At 38.5% G+C, this 21146-nt stretch overlaps 1 protein-coding gene across 3 annotated transcripts; it reads right to left on the reverse strand.

Moving 5' to 3' along the window:
• Positions 1 to 1896: 1896 nt before the first annotated feature.
• On the reverse strand, positions 1897 to 19787 carry LOC131954087 (monoacylglycerol lipase ABHD2). Of its 3 annotated transcripts, none has more exons than XM_059317604.1 (10): positions 19645 to 19787; positions 13077 to 13265; positions 12693 to 12868; positions 7505 to 7672; positions 6870 to 7053; positions 5831 to 6025; positions 5102 to 5171; positions 4583 to 4667; positions 3745 to 3847; positions 1897 to 2656 (listed from the first exon to the last, which is right to left on the reverse strand). In XM_059317604.1, the coding sequence occupies exons 2-10, from the start codon at positions 13238 to 13240 to the stop codon at positions 2410 to 2412; spliced, it is 1392 nt and encodes a 463-aa protein (XP_059173587.1). In that variant the 5' UTR covers positions 13241 to 13265; positions 19645 to 19787; the 3' UTR covers positions 1897 to 2409. The 3 variants fall into 3 exon arrangements, with proteins under 3 accessions (XP_059173587.1, XP_059173588.1, XP_059173590.1); XM_059317605.1 differs by having other exon boundaries at positions 19636 to 19787; XM_059317607.1 differs by lacking the exon at positions 19645 to 19787 and adding an exon at positions 14048 to 14081.
• Between the last annotated feature and the right edge of the window lie 1359 nt (positions 19788 to 21146).

The following is a 21146-nucleotide window of genomic DNA, read 5'->3' on the forward strand; positions in this document are numbered from 1 at the left end:
AACAGTTCAAAGTGAACACATCCAGGACAACAGCAGGACATTTACCAGCGGAGACAAATCTAGGGACTCTAGATTTACCAGGGGAGACAAATCTAGGGGCTCTAGATTTACCAGGGGAGAAAAACCTAGGGGCACTAGATTTACCAGGGGAGACAAATCTAGAGGCTCTAGATTTACCAGGGGAGACAAATCTAGGGACTCTAGATTTACCAGGGGAGACAAATCTAGGGGCTCTAGATTTACCAGGGGGGACAAATCTAGGGGCTCTAGATTTACCAGGGGAGATAAATCTAAGGGCTCTAGATTTACCAGGGGAGACAAATCTAGAGGCTCTAGATTTACCAGTGGGGACAAATCTAGGGCTCTAGATTTACCAGGGGAGATAAATCTAAGGGCTCTAGATTTACCAGGGGAGACAAATCTAGAGGCTCTAGATTTACCAGGGGAGATAAATCTAAGGGCTCTAGATTTACCAGGGGAGGCAAATCTAGGGGCTCTAGATTTACCAGGGGGGACAAATCTAAGGGCTCTAGATTTACCAGGGGAGACAAATCTAGGGGCTCTAGATTTACCAGGGGAGACAAATCTAGGGACTCAAGTTGATAGGTATTTAGAGAAAAATATTGGCACACACACACCTTGTTGCACACAACACACTTCAAATGCTAAGGCAACGGTAGGTGAAAGTTTCCAGCTTCAATTGATAGCTACCTTAGCTGTTCTCATGGCCACGGCCATCCTAGTGATAGCTACCTTAGCAGTGCAGCTGGGCCATCAAAGTAATGGCTACATAAGCAGTGCCGATGGCCATGGCCATCCAAATGATAGCTACCTTAGCTCTGGCCATCCAACGGATAGCTACCTTAGCTCTGGCCATCAACAGATAGCTACCTTAGCTCTGGCCATCAACAGATAGCTACCTTAGCTCTGGCCATCAACAGATAGCTACCTTAGCTCTGGCCATCCAAATGATAGCTACCTTAGCTCTGGCCATCCAACTGATAGCTACCTTAGCAGTACTGATGAAAATTATTTTTATAGAGGAAAAAATAATTGTGTATATTTCCTGAGGTTGAACCCATACACAAGGCATCAATGGCAAGAAAACAATTCAGCAATTTCACATCAAATTTGACAAATAAATTGGTCTTATTTCAGTCTGTAAAGGCAGAGAGAAAAAGTTGTTTAAAAATGGCAGCAACAGTTAGTGTTCTTGCCCAGCCAGATGATAGTAAAAAAAAACAGTGGGCAAATAGGATATTGTATGCCAGTTGGTAATGTCATTTTATAACTGGTACACAACTATGTTACTGGGTATCTAGGGTACACTGGTTTTTTAAGCTCACTTCTAACATGCAATATAAGCAATTTAAAACTCATCAATACATGCTGGTGCATCTTATTGGAGCATGTTTTAAATGGTGTCAAAAACTGGACCTTGTTATATACAGGACTGACAGCTATTAGGTGAAAATATAAAGGGATTTAATTTGCTTAACCTAATGCCTACTGTTAAAGCTTGACCTAATGCCTATTGTCTTTAGGTAGAAGCTACCAAATATATTTTTTTACAGTGACCCATACCAACCCAGCAAACCAGCTAGACAGGCTGACCCATACCAACCCAGCTAGACAAATTGACCCATATGACCCCAGATGACAGACTCATAAATTAAACTATTTAGCTAACATCTCTATCTAGCTACTATATGTAATGAGGATGGTGATTAAATAAATAGCACATGATAAACCCATCCTGATGAGCCATCCTGATGAGCCATCCTGATGAGCCATCCTGATGAACCATCCTGATGAGCCATCCTGATGAACCATCCTGATGAGCCATCCTGATGAACCATCCTAATGAGCCCATCCTGATGAGCCCATCCTATGACCCATCCTGATGAGCCATCCTGATGTAAAAAGAAAGCCCTTGAATATCACAAGACTAGAAGTACTGCAGCAAGCCAGTACACAAATGGAGTGACTGGCTGAAACAGCAGTTAGCTGATACATCAAAAGTTTTGAAGAATACATTGTAGTGTGAAAACTCTGTCTATCCCCTGCAAACTTGTTGTGATAAAGGACACTAACTCTAACATGACTAAACCATGAGTCAGTGCAGAGTTGTTGAGCCTGAAAGTTTTCTATGCAAGTGACAGAATTTGGAGAGTTTCACACAAGTTCATGTTGTTTGTTTCATCATGGCCTTCTGGGTCATCTGGGTGCTCATTTGTTTTTTTAAACATCATGTTACAATTTATCAAACATGTTGTTTAAAAAAACACTTCACCCAGATAGTTTTGAAATGTATGTGGGCTCAGTGGGTTTGATAAAACTTTCTATTGTTGTCTGAGGCACCAACTAACAGCCAGAGCTGCAAATCAGTGGGCTAGAATCTAAAGCTGGCTACTCTACAACTCCATTTCTGTTCAGACAAGCTATCACAGGCGCATCATCTTTCCCATTCGGCAAAATCTCATCTTTCCCATTGGTCAAAATCTCATCTTTGGACAGGGTGTCCTCCTTGCCATGTGTGTTGTTGTTTTTCTTGATGTAATCTCCAGCCATGTTGTCGTCGTGGATGGAGCCTTGGTGTGGTAGTTGTTGTTTGGTGTGGAGTTCAGTGATGGCGTCAGCATACTCAATGATCAACCTGGTGACAGGCCAGGGGTTCATAATGTAGGGCAGGGGTTTATAATGTAGGGCAGGGGGTTCATAATGTAGGGCAGGGGTTTATAATGTAGGGCAGGGGGTTCATAATGTAGGGCAGGGGGTTTATAATGTAGGGCAGGGGGTTTATAATGTAGGGCGGGAGTTCATAATGTAGGGCAGGGGTTTATAATGTAGGGCAGGGGGTTTATAATGTAGGGCGGGGGTTCATAATGTAGGGCAGGGGGTTCATAATGTAGGCCAGGGGGTTCATAATGTAGGGCAGGGGGTTTATAATGTAGGGCAGGGGGTTTATAATGTAGGGCAGGGGGTTTATAATGTAGGGCAGGGGTTTATAATGTAGGGCAGGGGTTTATAATGTAGGGCAGGGGGTTTATAATGTAGGACAGGGGGTTTATAATGTAGGACAGGGGTTTATAATGTAGGGCAGGGGTTCATAATGTAGGGCAGGGGTTTATAATGTAGAGCAGGGGGTTTATAATGTAGGGCAGGGGGTTTATAATGTAGGGCAGGGGTTTATAATGTAGGGCAGGGGGTTTATAATGTAGGGCAGGGGGTTCATAATGTAGGGCAGGGGTTTATAATGTAGGGCAGGGGGTTCATAATGTAGGGCAGGGGTTTATAATGTAGGGCAGGGGGTTTATAATGTAGGGCAGGGGTTCATAATGTAGGGCAGGGGTTCATAATGTAGGGCAGGGGGTTTATAATGTAGGGCAGGGATTTATAATGTAGGGCAGGGGATTTATAATGTAGGGCAGGGGGTTTATAATGTAGGGCAGGGGTTTATAATGTAGGGCAGGGGGTTTATAATGTAGGGCAGGGGGTTCATAATGTAGGACAGGGGGTTTATAATGTTGTCCATCCGTCCCCATCCCCCCCCTGCTTTTTTTCCCCCTGGAGTCAACAATCCCACATCATCTCTACAGGTAAACAGCTTACCTGTCACATCATCTCTACAGGTAAACAGCTTACCTGTCACATCATCTCTACAGGTAAACAGCTTACCTGTCACATCATCTCTACAGGTAAACAGCTTACCTGTCACATCATCTCTACAGGTAAACAGCTTACCTGTCCATCCACGTCAGACTGTCTGGGTGAACTATCCCGTTCTCAAAAAATCCCAGGTGGCCGCCATGTTTGGTCACAGCAAAGATCATGTGAGGAAGGCATTCTGGGATATACAGCATGTTGATTGGTTAGGATGGGATATACAGCATGTTGATTGGTTACAATGATCAAAACTAGTCCAGGACCAAATTTGTTTAGATTTATGGCAACCACAGAATGTTTATGTTATCAAACAATATTACAAGAGAATCTATTTTTAAAAGATTGTCGACTTCTATAAGTAGAAAAATAATGTGGTAATTTAAAAACAACTATCACCTCTTTTGTTTACAAGGCAAAAGTAAAAAAAAATACATTACATTTATTTTTAGAAAATATTTCATGCTGTAAATTTTTTTAATATGTTTTAGCAGCATTTGTTTTATTTCATTTAGAATATGGGTTTGTTATATTTAGTGAAAATATACAAATGGGTTAGTCTTATGTTATATTTAGTGAAAATATCAAATGAAAGTGAGGAAACACACCATTAGGTTTAGCCAACATGGGACCTATACTTCTGTTTGGATGTCTTATGTTAGGTCAATGTTTACTTTTAATTAGGTCTTGATTTAAGCAGGTTTAAACAATGTTTTAGATCTTAACTGTCTAAAGCAATGTTTTTGAGCTAAAACAAAATCACAAGAATGGCTAAAAAAGTTAATTAAAAGGTCTACAATGTGTCTTAAAAAGATGATACAGTGTGGCACATATGTGGCAAATATGCGGCAGATGTGTGACAGATGTGTGGCAAATGTGTGGCGAATGTGTGGCAGATGTGTGGCAGATGTTTACTTACTTGAGGCTTGCAGTGGGCACTCAAGAAGTTCTTTAGGTACAATAGGGTCATCTTCAGCATTGACCACAAGAAGTGGGATTTTTATCTGGGTCAAAGGTCAAGGTTACATTGTAGCTGGGTCATATGTCAATGGTACATTTTTATCTGGGTCATAAGTCAATGTTACATTTTATCTGGGTCATAAGTCAATGTTATTCTATATAGGTCGTTACTAATTTTTACAGCTATTTTTATATGCTACATCATCATATCAAAAAATTTCTACTCAATACATTGTAGCACAGCATGTAAGGGTGGGTAAAGTGACCTTTAACCCTGGCCAACACAAAATCTATTTTGGTATTGGTCCAGTCTTTTTAGGTTTGGTTCTATATTGGTTAATGAAGGTGGGGTAGGGTAGTGAAATCTGGTCAAAACAATGTGGGGGAGACTACTGGGGGGGGGGGGGGGAACGGGGACTAGGATTGCTGGCATGTTATGAGCACTAGATGCGACAAAGAAATATGAGGTGGTACATACATTACACAGGTAGTGGCAGCTACTGTTGTGGTAGTAGTAGTCATCTAAGGTGGTGTACCCATGGCGACGCCTGCAGACGAGAAGGGTGATTGCTTGACTTGTGTTGCCTAGCAACAGATCTAGAGTACAGATTATACTTACCACAACTTATCAAAGGGTCTATGTACCATCTCCACTTAGATTCATGTTAGGATTATAATATTATGTCAAAGTTTGTGTCAATAACATTGTAACAAGTTGGTTCTACTGATTTAAATATCAATATTTCCATCACAGAATGGCAACCAACTCTAGCATTAAGCTTGACAGACAGATGAACCAAGTTGAACACAAATTTGTAACAGTCGGTGCATGTTGGGGGGTGTGTAAAACATTTAATATTTGGTGCACATCATAAATTGAGGACAACTAGCCCAGTGTAGGTTTCATCTAAGTCACAACTGATCTATGTAGATGGTGGAGAAGGCAGCAACTGACCTAGTGCACCAACTGATCTAATGCACCAACTGACCTGGTGCACCAACTGACCTAGTGCCCCAACTGACCTAGTGCACCAACTGACCCAGTGCACCAATTGACCTGGTGCACCAACTGACCTAGTGCACCAACTGACCTAATGCACCAACTCTAGTGCAGCAAGTGACCTGGTGCACCAACTGACCTAGTGCACCAACTGACCTAGTGTACCAACTGATCTAGTGCACCAACTGGTCTAGTGCACCAACTGACCTGGTGTAAGCTTCATCCAGCTCCTCCATTGTCCTGGCAGCAAACAGCGCAGCCTCGTCTATGCCGTACTTGGCCTTGACCTCCTGACTCAACAGCTGTTGCTGGTGGCAGCGGATCAGGTTCTTCTGGTTCCTGGTCATCACGTAGATGTACAGGCGCCTCAGGTGTTTCCATGACAACAGCAGTGGTTTGGCCCTATCAAAAGTGTATGGTCAGTAACATAAGGGTGAAAGGTCAGTGGCCTATGGGTGTATGGTCAGTGGTGTAAGGGTGAAAGGTCAGTGGCATTAGGGTGTATGGTCAGTGTTAATAAAGGTGTATGGTCAGTGGCATTAGGGTGTATGGTCAGTGGCATAAGGGTGTGTGGTCAGTGGCATAAGGGTGTGTGGTCAGTGGTGTAAGGGTGTATGGTCAGTGGTGTAAGGGTGTATGGTCAGTGGCATAAGGGTGTATGGTCAGTGGCGTAAGGGTGTATGGTCAGTGGTAATAAATGTGTGTGGTCAGTGGTGTAAGGGTGTATGGTCAGTGGTGTAAGGGTGTATGGTCAGTGGTAATAAATGTGTATGGTCAGTGGTGTAAGGGTGTGTGGTCAGTGGTGTAAGGGTGTATGGTCAGTGGTAATAAATGTGTATGGTCAGTGGTGTAAGGGTGTATGGTCAGTGGCATAAGGGTGTATGGTCAGTGGCGTAAGGGTGTATGGTCAGTGGCATAAGGGTGTATGGTCAGTGGCGTAAGGGTGTATGGTCAGTGGCGTAAGGGTGTATGGTCAGTGGCATAGGGGTGTATGGTCAGTGGTGTAAGTGTGTATGGTCAGTGGTGTAAGTGTGTATGGTCAGTGGTGTAAGGGTGTATGGTCAGTGGTGTAAGTGTGTATGGTCAGTGGTGTAAGTGTGTATGGTCAGTGGTGTATGGTCAGTGGTGTAAGGGTGTATGGTCAGTGGTGTAAGTGTGTATGGTCAGTGGTGTAAGTGTGTATGGTCAGTGGTGTAAGTGTGTATGGTCAGTGGTGTAAGATCAAAACGTCCAGCGTAGCACGTACTTGATGACGTCGTAGCCCTGACTAATGGACACAGCTCCCAGAATGCCCTGCTGATGCTCCAGCCTCTCCCCCAGGTACTTGACCACCACGTTGGCCCCCATACTGCAGCCCACCAGGATGATCCCACTGCCAGGTTTCAGCCTCTCCACCTCCCTCCTCACCTCACCCAGCTCTTCTGTACCACCTGGGGAATACAATCCTACATTATCCCAAGAGGTAATTCAGGATTACAAAGGACATGTCTGAATACAATCCTACATTATCCCAAGAGGTACTTCACTATTACAAATTGTCTGAATACAATCCTACATTATCCCAAGATGTACTTCACTATTACAAAGGACTTGTCTGAATCAGCTGTTGCAGTTGTACTGCACACATTTTAACCAGCTGTTACAGTTACATGTCCTGAAACTTGCTAATTAAACGCTATATTTGTTGTCTAATATTATTTTCTTTTTGTAACATTGGCATTGTAGGAAAGGTAGATCCATATACAATAAATAACAATAGTGTTATGGTTAGTACAAGAGTAAATTTAGGACTAGGTTAGGGCTTAGGCATCTCACTTAAAAGCCTATAGCTTGACTGCCTTGTTTCTCAGTGACTGACCATATCATTCCTAGTTGACTGACCGTATGTGAATATCCGAGACCCTGTAAGCTGGATAGTCTTTGTGGATCCTACATGGTTGAGAACAACAGCAGTGTATCCACTCCTCTGGGCGTAATCCACCAGGGTGCGGATATAGGGAGACTCACTGTTGTTGCCTATACCAGGACACAAGATGATGCTAAAGTTCCCTGAGATGGAAGGGAGAGAATTCAATGGTTGGAGATCAGAAATAATACCAGGACACAAGATGATGCTATAATTCCCTGAGATGGAAGGGAGAGAATTCAATGGTTGGAGATCAGAAATAATACCAGGACACAAGATGATGCTATAATTCCCTGAGATGGAAGGGAGAGAATTCAGAAATAATACAGGACACAAGATGATGCTATAATTCCCTGAGATGGAAGGGAGAGAATTCAAAAATAATACCAGGGCACAAGATGATGCTATAATTCCCTGAGATGGAAGGGAGAGAATTAAAAAATAATACCAGGGCACAAGATGATGCTATAATTCCCTGAGATGGAAGGGAGAGAATTCAATGGTTGGAGATCAGAAATAATACCAGGACACAAGATGATGCTATAATTCCCTGAGATGGAAGGGAGAGAATTCAGAAATAATATCAGGGCACAAGATGATGCTATAATTCCCTGAGATGGAAGGGAGAGAATTCAAAAATAATACCAGGGCACAAGATGATGCTATAATTCCCTGAGATGGAAGGGAGAGAATTCAAAAATAATATCAGGGCACAAGATGATGCTATAATTCCCTGAGATGGAAGGGAGAGAATTCAAAAATAATACCAGGACACAAGATGATGCTATAATTCCCTGAGATGGAAGGGAGAGAATTCAAAAATAATACCAGGACACAAGATGATGCTAAAGTTCCCTGAGATGGAAGGGAGAGAATTCAAAAATAATACCAGGACACAAGATGATGCTAAAGTTCCCTGAGATGGAAGGGAGAGAATTCAAAAATAATACCAGGACACAAGATGATGCTAAAGTTCCCTGAGATGGAAGGGAGAGAATTCAAAAATAATACCAGGACACAAGATGATGCTATAATTCCCTGAGATGGAAGGGAGAGAATTCAAAAATAATACCAGGACACAAGATGATGCTATAATTCCCTGAGATGGAAGGGAGAGAATTCAATGGTTGGAGATCAGAAATAATACCAGGACACAAGATGATGCTATAATTCCCTGAGATGGAAGGGAGAGAATTCAAAAATAATACCAGGACACAAGATGATGCTATAATTCCCTGAGATGGTAGGGAGAGAATTCAAAAATAATACCAGGACACAAGATGATGCTATAGTTCCCTGAGATGGAAGGGAGAGAATTCAATGGTTGGAGATCAGAAATAATACCAGGACACAAGATGATGCTATAATTCCCTGAGATGGAAGGGAGAGAATTCAGAAATAATACCAGGACACAAGATGATGCTATAATTCCATGAGATGAAAGGGAGAGAATTCAAAAATAATACCAGGACACAAGATGATGCTATAATTCCCTGAGATGGAAGGGAGAGAATTCAAAAATAATACCAGGACACAAGATGATGCTATAGTTCCCTGAGATGGAAGGGAGAGAATTCAATTGTTGGAGATCAGAAATAATACCAGGACACAAGATGATGCTATAATTCCCTGAGATGGAAGGGAGAGAATTCAATTGTTGGAGATCAGAAATAATACCAGGACACAAGATGATGCTATAATTCCCTGAGATGGAAGGGAGAGAATTCAATGGTTGGAGATCAGAAATAATACCAGGACACAAGATGATGCTATAATTCCCTGAGATGGAAGGGAGAGAATTCAGAAATAATATCAGGGCACAAGATGATGCTATAATTCCCTGAGATGGAAGGGAGAGAATTCAAAAATAATACCAGGGCACAAGATGATGCTATAATTCCCTGAGATGGAAGGGAGAGAATTCAAAAATAATATCAGGGCACAAGATGATGCTATAATTCCCTGAGATGGAAGGGAGAGAATTCAAAAATAATACCAGGACACAAGATGATGCTATAATTCCCTGAGATGGAAGGGAGAGAATTCAAAAATAATACCAGGACACAAGATGATGCTAAAGTTCCCTGAGATGGAAGGGAGAGAATTCAAAAATAATACCAGGACACAAGATGATGCTAAAGTTCCCTGAGATGGAAGGGAGAGAATTCAAAAATAATACCAGGACACAAGATGATGCTAAAGTTCCCTGAGATGGAAGGGAGAGAATTCAAAAATAATACCAGGACACAAGATGATGCTATAATTCCCTGAGATGGAAGGGAGAGAATTCAAAAATAATACCAGGACACAAGATGATGCTATAATTCCCTGAGATGGAAGGGAGAGAATTCAATGGTTGGAGATCAGAAATAATACCAGGACACAAGATGATGCTATAATTCCCTGAGATGGAAGGGAGAGAATTCAAAAATAATACCAGGACACAAGATGATGCTATAATTCCCTGAGATGGTAGGGAGAGAATTCAAAAATAATACCAGGACACAAGATGATGCTATAGTTCCCTGAGATGGAAGGGAGAGAATTCAATGGTTGGAGATCAGAAATAATACCAGGACACAAGATGATGCTATAATTCCCTGAGATGGAAGGGAGAGAATTCAGAAATAATACAGGACACAAGATGATGCTATAATTCCCTGAGATGGAAGGGAGAGAATTCAAAAATAATACCAGGACACAAGATGATGCTATAATTCCCTGAGATGGAAGGGAGAGAATTCAAAAATAATACCAGGGCACAAGATGATGCTATAATTCCCTGAGATGGAAGGGAGAGAATTCAAAAATAATACCAGGGCACAAGATGATGCTATAATTCCCTGAGATGGAAGGGAGAGAATTCAAAAATAATATCAGGGCACAAGATGATGCTATAATTCCCTGAGATGGAAGGGAGAGAATTCAAAAATAATACCAGGGCACAAGATGATGCTATAATTCCCTGAGATGGAAGGGAGAGAATTCAAAAATAATATCAGGGCACAAGATGATGCTATAATTCCCTGAGATGGAAGGGAGAGAATTCAGAAATAATACCAGGACACAAGATGATGCTATAATTCCCTGAGATGGAAGGGAGAGAATTCAAAAATAATACCAGGACACAAGATGATGCTATAATTCCCTGAGATGGAAGGGAGAGAATTCAAAAATAATACCAGGACACAAGATGATGCTAAAGTTCCCTGAGATGGAGGGGAGAGAATTCAAAAATAATACCAGGACACAAGATGATGCTAAAGTTCCCTGAGATGGAAGGGAGAGAATTCAAAAATAATACCAGGACACAAGATGATGCTAAAGTTCCCTGAGATGGAAGGGAGAGAATTCAAAAATAATACCAGGACACAAGATGATGCTATAATTCCCTGAGATGGAAGGGAGAGAATTCAAAAATAATACCAGGACACAAGATGATGCTATAATTCCCTGAGATGGAAGGGAGAGAATTCAATGGTTGGAGATCAGAAATAATACCAGGACACAAGATGATGCTATAATTCCCTGAGATGGAAGGGAGAGAATTCAAAAATAATACCAGGACACAAGATGATGCTATAATTCCCTGAGATGAAAGGGAGAGAATTCAATTGTTGGAGATCAGAAATAATACCAGGACACAAGATGATGCTAAAATTCCCTGAGATGGAAGGGAGAGAATTCAATGGTTGGAGATCAGAAATAATACCAGGACACAAGATGATGCTATAATTCCCTGAGATGGAAGGGAGAGAATTCAATGGTTGGAGACCAAAAATAATACCAGGACACAAGATGATGCTATAATTCCCTGAGATGGAAGGGAGAGAATTCAATTGTTGGAGATCAGAAATAATACCAGGACACAAGATGATGCTATAATTCCCTGAGATGGAAGGGAGAGAATTCAATGGTTGGAGATCAGAAATAATACCAGGACACAAGATGATGCTATAATTCCCTGAGATGGAAGGGAGAGAATTCAGAAATAATATCAGGGCACAAGATGATGCTATAATTCCCTGAGATGGAAGGGAGAGAATTCAGAAATAATATCAGGGCACAAGATGATGCTATAATTCCCTGAGATGGAAGGGAGAGAATTCAGAAATAATATCAGGGCACAAGATGATGCTATAATTCCCTGAGATGGAAGGGAGAGAATTCAGAAATAATACCAGGAAACAAGATGATGCTATAATTCCCTGAGATGGAAGGGAGAGAATTCAATGGTTGAAGACCAGAAATTAAAAACATTTAAAAAACAAAACAAAAACCTGTGGAATTTAAAGGTTTTTAATGAAATTATGAAAACAAAACCGATTTGTTTCTTTTTTAAATAAAAGCATTGGTCACTCTTCAGGTCCCTTACAAATTTCAGTGACCAATGGATGTGACTATTAAAGAAAGAAAGCTTGTTTTATATTTTTATGTTTCCAGCTAATAATAAACCGGGAGTGATCTCCCCTAAACTTTCTCGAATATTTTTATACAAAATAACAGGGGATGGGAACTCGGGCTATAGACATGATTTTTAATCCATTTTAAATACTTAAAGTTTTAAAAATAGAATAAAATCTTGTAGACAAAAGAATTGCACACCAAGTGAACGCTGAATAAAAAAATGCATAATAGTGCGCAATATTATTAGTACTTTAAAAATTTACATTAGTTTTTTGAGAAATCGGAAGTAGCATAAATCACTACTTCCGTTCAACGTAAATGACTCAAAATTTAACAGAAGGTAGAGAATTAGATCTTTTACTTACATGTGAAATTTCGTTTATCTATCTGAAATAGTACTCAAGTTATAGGCTTTTGAAAATTTCAAAGTAGGAAAAGTACCACTTCCGGTTATCGGAAATCGCTCAAAAGTTGATACGGATCTACGATTTTGATAAAATACTTATATATGAAATTTCATCAACCTAGCTGTAACGGTACTCAAGTTATCGTGTTTACACACACACACACAGACAGACAGACAGACAGACACGCAGACATACGGACAAGATTGCAAAATTATGTTTTTCCGTATCAGTGAGATGTAAAACGTCGAGATTTGTAAACATCTCGATTTTTTTTTTGCACGATTACAATACTTTCTCTATACTTCGTACATACGAGAAAGTAAAAAGCAATTTGAAAAGCAAAACATACCTCCACTCTTGTGTGGTGCTAAAGGCTCATGAAGGTCAAAGGTTAAGGTCACCCCATCAGCCATGACCTTAGTGTGTCTGACTCCACTAGGGACCGGCATATTGACGCGGCCCATCTTGGCATAGGCTATCGTTTGGGCATGGCCGCTCTTGCCCCACAGCAGGGGTGGTGTGTAGCTGGGGGGTAAAGGGGATGTTACTCTAGTTAAATTAGCAAAAACATTCAACAACAAAAGCAGTTTGCATTCAACAAATCTATTGTTAAAGTTAAATATTTTTGCTAAAAATTTCAATTAAGAGTCATTAGTTAATAAACAAATGATTTTAAATTGTGCTTTGATTTTTATTCTTGCAGGTCTAAACTAGCAAAGGTTGCGAGACTCACGGTCGGTGTAGGGTGGGACACTTGAGAAGGATGGACTGCACAAACTGTGAGGACTGGTCCTTGGCGTAGATGAGCGGGGCCGCAGCGGGCGTTGTCAGGTGAAACAGCCTGACAAACAGGTAGAGGAGCAGCGCAAAGATGGCAGTGAACAGTGGCACCAACATGCTCAGCTTGCTGCACTCAGACACCCTGCACAGAAGGTCAACATTGCAGGCAGCAGGCTAATTGTCTTAATTAAACCAAATTTAAAAACACATCTAGACTTAATCTTAACTAAATTTAAAATATAACATTGATAAATAAAGCGGGAGTGATCTTCCCTCATACACTGGGATGGCACTTTCAGAGCAATTGGGAATGTAATGTTTTTCTTTAATATTTTATTATTTTTTAAAAACTGAAAAGGATTGAGTTGAAAAAAGAATTGTGCACCAAATGATAAACAATGTGTTCATAATTGAGCTGAAAATTAGTGCTTTTTAAAAAAAGTAAATTAAACATTTTATGTCATAGTGCATTTTCATCAAATATTGCCTTACGTAAAACAAATATGTCAGCTAAAAGTGATATCATCAGAAATAACTACATTTGCTCTCACTGAAATCACTCAAAATTTGAAAGAATCAAGAGAGTCAGATCTTATAAATATGTATAAAACTCCGTTCACCTAAGTGAAATGGTACTTATGTTAACAGTAATTTAGAAACTGTGAATAGAGTTAAGTACCACTTTCGGATAGCAAAGGCCCCTCAAAATTAACGTCAAAACATCAAAATTTGACAAAAATATCAATTTAGATTTTTTAACGTTTACAATGCATCCTTTGAATTCCCTAAAGTAGGGAGGTGTACAATGGTGAAAACTGTCAAGATATCTGTTAATTATTAAGCACTATTACAATCCTTCCTCTGTGTGTAGATAGGAAAGTAAAAGTACATACAACGTAAAACAACTATTTTTATACTACTTACAAAAAAAAAGTATCACTAGTATTACAACTTTTAATTTGTATACACAAATTAAAATGAGCAGATCTTATCTGCTGACAAGCAGAGGAAAACCAACAGAGCAGAACCGTATGTACTGTTGTAGCCCAGCAGACAAGTCATGTGACTGCTGCTGGTGGTGGTGGTATGGATCTGCCCAAATACTTTCCCTGGGACTAGTGTTACACAACGCTGGCTACACAGTGGTTTATAGTGCACACACCTGCCTATAATCATGTAGCCAAATATAAATCAATAACTCATTTTTTTATACCAGCTGTTCACTTGTTTATGATCATTGTCAAGCTGGACGGAGAGGATCTAATGATGAGCTTACAGATCAGATGGAACGCTTACAGTTTGATTACATTACACATAGCAGGCTTACAGTTTGGTTACATTACACATAGCAGGCTTACATCTTCATTACATTTACCAAAATAAGATTTACATTTTCATTAAATTTGCCATAATAAGCATACATCTTCATTACATTAACCATAGCAGGCTTACATCTTCATTACATTTACCAAAATAGACTTACATTTTCATTAAATTTGCCATAATAAGCACACATCTTCATTACATTTACTGAAATAGACTTACATCTTCATAACATACTTTAACCATAGCAGGCTTATATCTTCATTATGTTTACCAAAATAGGCTTAAATCTTCATAACGTTTGCTATAATAAGCTTACAGTTTGATTACATTTACTATAATAGGATTACATCTTCATTACATTTAACAAAATAGTCTTAAATCTTCATTACATTTGCCATAATAAGCTAACAATAGATTACATACACCATAGCAGGCTTACACTTTGATTACATTTACTACAGCAGGCTTACAATGATAAGCTTACAGTTTGATTACATTTACTAGAGCAGGCTTACAATTACATTGGATGATAGGCTTACCCATCAATAACAGGTTAATGAGAGGCGGACAAATTAAAGATGGCAATGTTCTGGCCATATCAAATCTGCTAGACTGCTGATGGTATCTGCTGATGCTATCTAAAGCCAGCTGTGATCAACTTAGTGAGGCACACAAGCTTTCATTTTATAGTATCTTTACCATTGTGTTTTTACAAGCTTTCATTTTATAGTATCTTTACCATTGTATGTTTTTACAAGCTTTGATTTTATAGTATCTTTACTGTTGTATGTTTTTACAAGCTTTCATTATATAATATCTTTAAACCATTGTATGTTTTTACAAGCTTTCATTTTATAGTATCTTTACCATTTTATTTTGTTACAAGCTTTCATTTTATAGTATCTTTACTGTTGTATGTTTTTACAAGCTTTCATTTTATAGTATCTTTACCATTGTATGTTTTTACAAGCTTTCATTTTATAGTATCTTTACCATTTTATTTTGTTACAAGCTTTCATTTTATAGTATCTTTACCATTGTATGTTTTTACAAGCTTTCATTTTATAGTATCTTTACCATTGTATGTTTTTACAAGCTTTCATTTTATAGTATCTTTACTGTTGTATGTTTTTACAAGCTTTCATTATATAATATCTTTAAACCATTGTATGTTTTTACAAGCTTTCATTTTATAGTATCTTTACCATTTTATTTTGTTACAAGCTTTCATTTTATAGTATCTTTACCATTTTATTTTGTTACAAGCTTTCATTTTATAGTATCTTTACCATTTTATTTTGTTACAAGCTTTCATTTTATAGTATCTTTACTGTTGTATGTTTTTACAAGCTTTCATTTTATTGTATCTTTACCACTGTATGTTTTTCTGTTTGTTTACTGAATATCACTACTTCTTATGGCTGTATGTTCTTTCACTGTTGGTCTTGAAATCAATGTTTTGTGTTGATTCTTTATTTCCCCCTTGATATTTAATATAAAGTGTTTTTTCATCAATATCTGATATCAGCTCAACAAAGTTTGGTGTAATTCAAGCAATCATAGTAACTGATGACTTAGAGCTTAACTACCTGAGCTAGCACATACATGATAAGTTAAAATGGCTGCTCTCCTTGGCTTCCATTGCCTGTGCCTATACATTAGGCCTACCTTTTGACTAACCATTAAATTTTAATAATAAGTTTAAAAGTAGGTGTAAGTAGTACTATATCTAGATCTAAGTAGTAAGGACGTCAATTAATTATTAATATATAAGACAATTAATTCCACTGCCTCTAAGTTTAATTTAATACATTCAAAAATGATTTTTTAGGCCTAGTTCTTGCCAATTTAATAAAGCTAAATCAAATGTGTGAATTATTAATAAACTCTGGTATTTACAGCCTATGGTCTCTCACGTAAAATCTAATTCTGCCACAATTACTAAATTGTGTAGACTCACATCCCTTCCATATATGCCAAATGCCATATAATGATATATCTCATTTCCATTCATCACTACAGTTTGACATTACTTGATTGCTAGTTCCTGCACTTAATTTATAATTTTAATACAGAAATTCAGTTCTCAGTGTAATTACTGGGTACAGCACGGTTTTGAGTTGCTATCATCATTAGGTCGCTTTCAGTAGTTATGTAATTTACATAACTACTGAAAGCGACCTAATGATTGTAAAATGGTAGCTCCATGTTTCATTTTAATTTTTCAATTCTTATGGCTAGAATTACTCAGTTATTAATAACATTCAAATTATTATTATTTAGCATAATCCATAGCATAATATAAACAAAATTTAAAGATAAAAAAACTGACTTAAGGTGTGAATTAATTATTTCATAATGTTTGGCAACTCTTTTCATGGCAACAACAAGCATCATAATTTGTCAATATGGCAAGCCAACCAGTTCTATTCATCTGTTGCTCAAATGATATGCAGATTTGTAAAATTCCTATGTGATTTCACCCCAATCCACTTTGGTTGATGTTTTGTTATATTTGGAGCCACCCCCCCCCCCCCCCTAAGTTTTGTTATGGCATAAATGGCCTGCAAACATTATTAACCCACCTAGAAAAAGCATTTAGGGGCCTAACTCTAACAGTTATTAATTCAATTGCATAAATCATTGTTTTTGTAGTAAATTATAAAGTTTGGTGCCACCCCCCCCCCCCCCCTCCACCAGACATAGATTGTCAATTAAGTTATTATGATTCTCAACAAAATCTTTTTCCTTGCGCAACTAGTTAATGTAAGCCCCCCCCCCCCCCCCCACTCATAGTTGGTTATTAATACAGCTGGATGTAGCAGGTTTACATTGTTGTGTCACCCCTCTTGTTGGGACTTGTCAACTTTGCTCTTAGAAGTCTATTTAATTCTAATTAATCATTTATTTAACTGGAATGATCATTTTTTTCAGTATATATTTGCTATTTTTTGCCTTAGTGTCACCCCCCACCCCCCTTATAATGATTTCACCCAGTGCAGTCAGCCCACCCCCCACCCCTGCTACGCCTCTGCCTGAGACTGACTTGCCAAACTGCCAAACTCATGGCTTGGGGTTCAATCAAACCCAGGTTAAAAAAAACACTGTTCTAAAAGAGTAAAATCTGGTCTAGCTTAGGCCTGCTAGCTCAGTAAGATCTAGAACAGTAATGCAGTAGACTGCAGTAATAATGTAATGTAGTTAAATTTGTAGTGTAGGTTTAGTCAGATATATATTATATAATATATATTAGGCCTATATAATATTACTCTAGAGCAGGGGTCTCCAAACTTTTCAGTCCGAGGGCCGCATTAACTATCAAATTTCAGTTCAGGGGCCAGTTTCTTCTTGGCATGTCTTTAATTTTTCTGCAGCCATCGCCAACAAACGTTCTTTTCCATGGACAAAAATATCTCCGCGGGCCGGATAAGAGGACCTCGCGGGCCGCATACGGCCCGCGGGCCGTAGTTTGGAGACCCCTGCTCTAGAGTCAAGACTAGAGTCGAGATTAGTCTGGAGTCTAGAAGTGAAGATTTAGTCTAGATCTAGATCTAGATCTAGATTTAGAATCTAAATTTACTAAATTTAGATTCTAAATCTAGGTAATCTAGATCTAGACTAGACTGTTACTAGGTAGATCTAGACTACTGTTCACTGTAGTCTGTATGATACTCAGTGATACGATAGTACTAAGTAGTTAGTGACATCACATACTCAGATACTCAGATACTGACAGATACTGAGACTGATTACTGGGTAATCTATCGTTTTGGGTACGTAAAATCGCCCGCGGCCATTAATGTACAAAAACGTTACCTCATTGTCAAGGCTTTAATAGAAGTATATTTTCATATGTTTGTGTCAAATATTATAGATAAATGAATAAACCAAAATCAGTGGCTAAATATATCAATATAGGCCAGAAATTAACTTTAAACAGCAGTGTCTGAGAGCAAGTTTTGCTATATAAACAAATGCCATTTGTAAAATAGAGTGGCTTCCCCCTGAATCTGCGCTATAAGCTTATAAAAATAAAACTTAAACAAGATGGCTGCTATAGTAAATGAGCATGGTTGCATCTGTTGGAAACATCGCTAGTCTTCATTTATTACGGAAAAGTTTTAATTCAATTGTTTAACCCTTTGAGCCCTGGCCTCCCTGGCCTAGTTTCTCCCATTTCCTGAGCTCCCAGGACCAAACCAATTTTCACTTATTAGCTTCTAACTTTGCCTATAACTTTTGAACCATTTGAGATAATCAGACCAAATTTGGTATCCAGACTCCGGATCAAACATCAAAGCAGAAAGATTCAGAAATTCTTTATTTGTTTACAATGTATGAACAGAACAATGTATATAAAACGAACACGTAATTATTGTTTTGATAGAACATAGAATAAACCAATTTACATTTAGTAATTGTTTTGTTATTATTGATACCTGGCCATACTAGTTCATCGCTAGAAGTCCACTTTTGTGTGATAACTTTCAAAACAGTAATCACTGCCGGACCCGATGAAAAGAAAAACTTCGCATGTTTTGCATCAGTAAACATATTTTTTTCGTTTCGGCAAGTCTTTGTCCTTGGCAACACGTGCATCAGAACGTACTTGAACAGTTTCATTGTCACTGTCTATTTCAATGTCACTGAGTTCAGTCTCAAATTCAACGTCACTGTCATCATAATATAGACCAGGAATATTATCTTCTTCATCAGAATCAATAAGTAGTTGTATTGCCTGAGATGCAGTCATTCTACTTCTTTCGTTGATATTTCGGTCTTTTGCTTCATCTTTTGCACCAACTTTATGTTTTAGTCAGTCTTCCGCTAATTATATTTAATTAGACGGTATACCGGCCGCTAGGAATATGACGCTAGATAATTGGGCCGGAAAACCGGCTTTTCGGACATATATGCCTAATGTTGAAGCCGGTTTACCGGCCTGGCGGGCTCAAAGGGTTAAAAACAGGTACATAAATGAAACAAGGAAACATGTTTGTACTTTTAAAAACATAAATCCTGCTCAAGATGTGAAATAATTATTAAAATTTAAGGAGTCACTTGTTTTTCACATTAATAGCCGCGGGCGATTTTACGTAGGCTACCTAATAAAACGATAGATTAACTGAGTCACTGATCGGTAGTCACTACACACTACTAATCGAAATTAAAAGGGATTTACGTACTTAACTTACTAAAGAGTAGTGTGGTGTTAAACAACGTACAGATGCAATCCAAAATATAAAACAAGCTACCATTCTGCTACACTTCAAAATGAAACAAGTTGAATTATTATAGCAAACTACATAACAAAAATGAATGCCCTCTTGTATTATGGTTTCGGAATTCTGCGCGATTTCCGGGTCAAATTTTTATCTTTTTAAACACCGGTCAAAGCAATGTGTAATCTCTATAAATAGTAAATAGGCGTTGCATTGTAAAAAGCCGTCTAGATCTAATAAAACGCAACCAAATTATATGCAAACATTACATTCAATGCCTTCATGCTAGTTTTTAATTTAAATGTATGTAATATATGTACGTTTACTTTCATTTATTTCATAACAGTAGGAAAAATCTCTGTATATTTCCTTCAATGGCGTCACTAAACATGGCGAGATACGAGTGCGTTGGATACAAATGTTAACCATCCCCTCCCTGGGACGATACTGAGACGACCTACACCTAGATTCTACATATTTTAATATTAATAACATTTAATAATCTAGTACACACTTTTAAGTGCAAGATCGATAACTGAGTTTTTTCACCAAGTGTACATATATCGTGGATTATTGCCCTTTATAGCACACAGAGACTCGCGAATGTTTTGAAACCAGTACAAAAAAATGATTGTTTACAGTAATTTCAACAAAACTCAACTTCTGCTTATCTTTTCCATAGCTTTTCTCTGTTTTTTTATATACTAACTATGATGTCTCGGGGACAGGTTTTTGTAAGTAGGGCCTATGTAACGTTAGAAAAATAAATGTATAGGCCAGTGTAGGCCAACCAGCTATAAAACTATGAGCCAACCAGCCATAAGATTACAGGACAACCAGCCATAAACTTATTTGCCGTCCAGCCAAAAAATTATGGACCAACCAGCCATAAAATTATGGACCAATCAGCCATAAAATTATGGGCCAACCAGCCATAAAATTATGGGCCAACTAGGCATGAAGTTTATAGACCTAAGTTTATTTAAACATATAGAATCCCCCCCCCCCCCCCCCCCCCCACAATTGTGTGTGTATGCGTGTATAATATGTATATGTGTGTATGCAGACATTATTTGTTGTTTCTTTAAAAATCTTCCTGTGTAGACCTACTGCCCTAGTTTTAAGCAAAGTGTTGGTTCGGTATTTTATCTCCGCCACCCCCGCCCCCTCCGTTCGTGTATTTAATAATATAATTAATTGAACCAAGTTCAATTGTTGACACGAATCAACGACCTCGAGTGGATGTCACGTGATAGGTTTGGGTGCCAAAGAAATTGAATAATCTATCTGTGGAGCCCTACCACACCCTCCCCCTATAATCAATAACTACTGGTAAGGCTATTGATCAGCATTGATCGGCTGAATGATTTAGTCTACGCTAGATCAATTCGCCGTTATGGTCCACTCACCATTGTGTAACTAAAACAGAAACCAGCTTGGCCGTAGTCGCACAAATCGGCCAGATTTCGTCGCAT

The sequence above is a fragment of the Physella acuta genome, unplaced genomic scaffold, assembly GCF_028476545.2.
Source record: "Physella acuta isolate Inbredline_101_S28 unplaced genomic scaffold, ASM2847654v3 ptg000972l, whole genome shotgun sequence".
Lineage (NCBI taxonomy): Eukaryota > Metazoa > Mollusca > Gastropoda > Physidae > Physella > Physella acuta.

What these genes read in the sequence shown, in the direction of transcription:
- LOC131954087 (XM_059317604.1), bottom strand. Translation starts at nt 13,240, where the DNA reads ATGTTGGTGCCACTGTTCACTGCCATCTTTGCGCTGCTCCTCTACCTG. An exon ending in TGTCCCACCCTACACCGACC is followed by an intron (nt 12,869 to 13,076) that starts GTGAGTCTCGCA and finishes TTTACCCCCCAG; the next exon opens with CTACACACCACCCCTGCTGT. An exon ending in GTGCCCACTGCAAGCCTCAA is followed by an intron (nt 3,848 to 4,582) that starts GTAAGTAAACAT and finishes TGTATATCCCAG; the next exon opens with AATGCCTTCCTCACATGATC.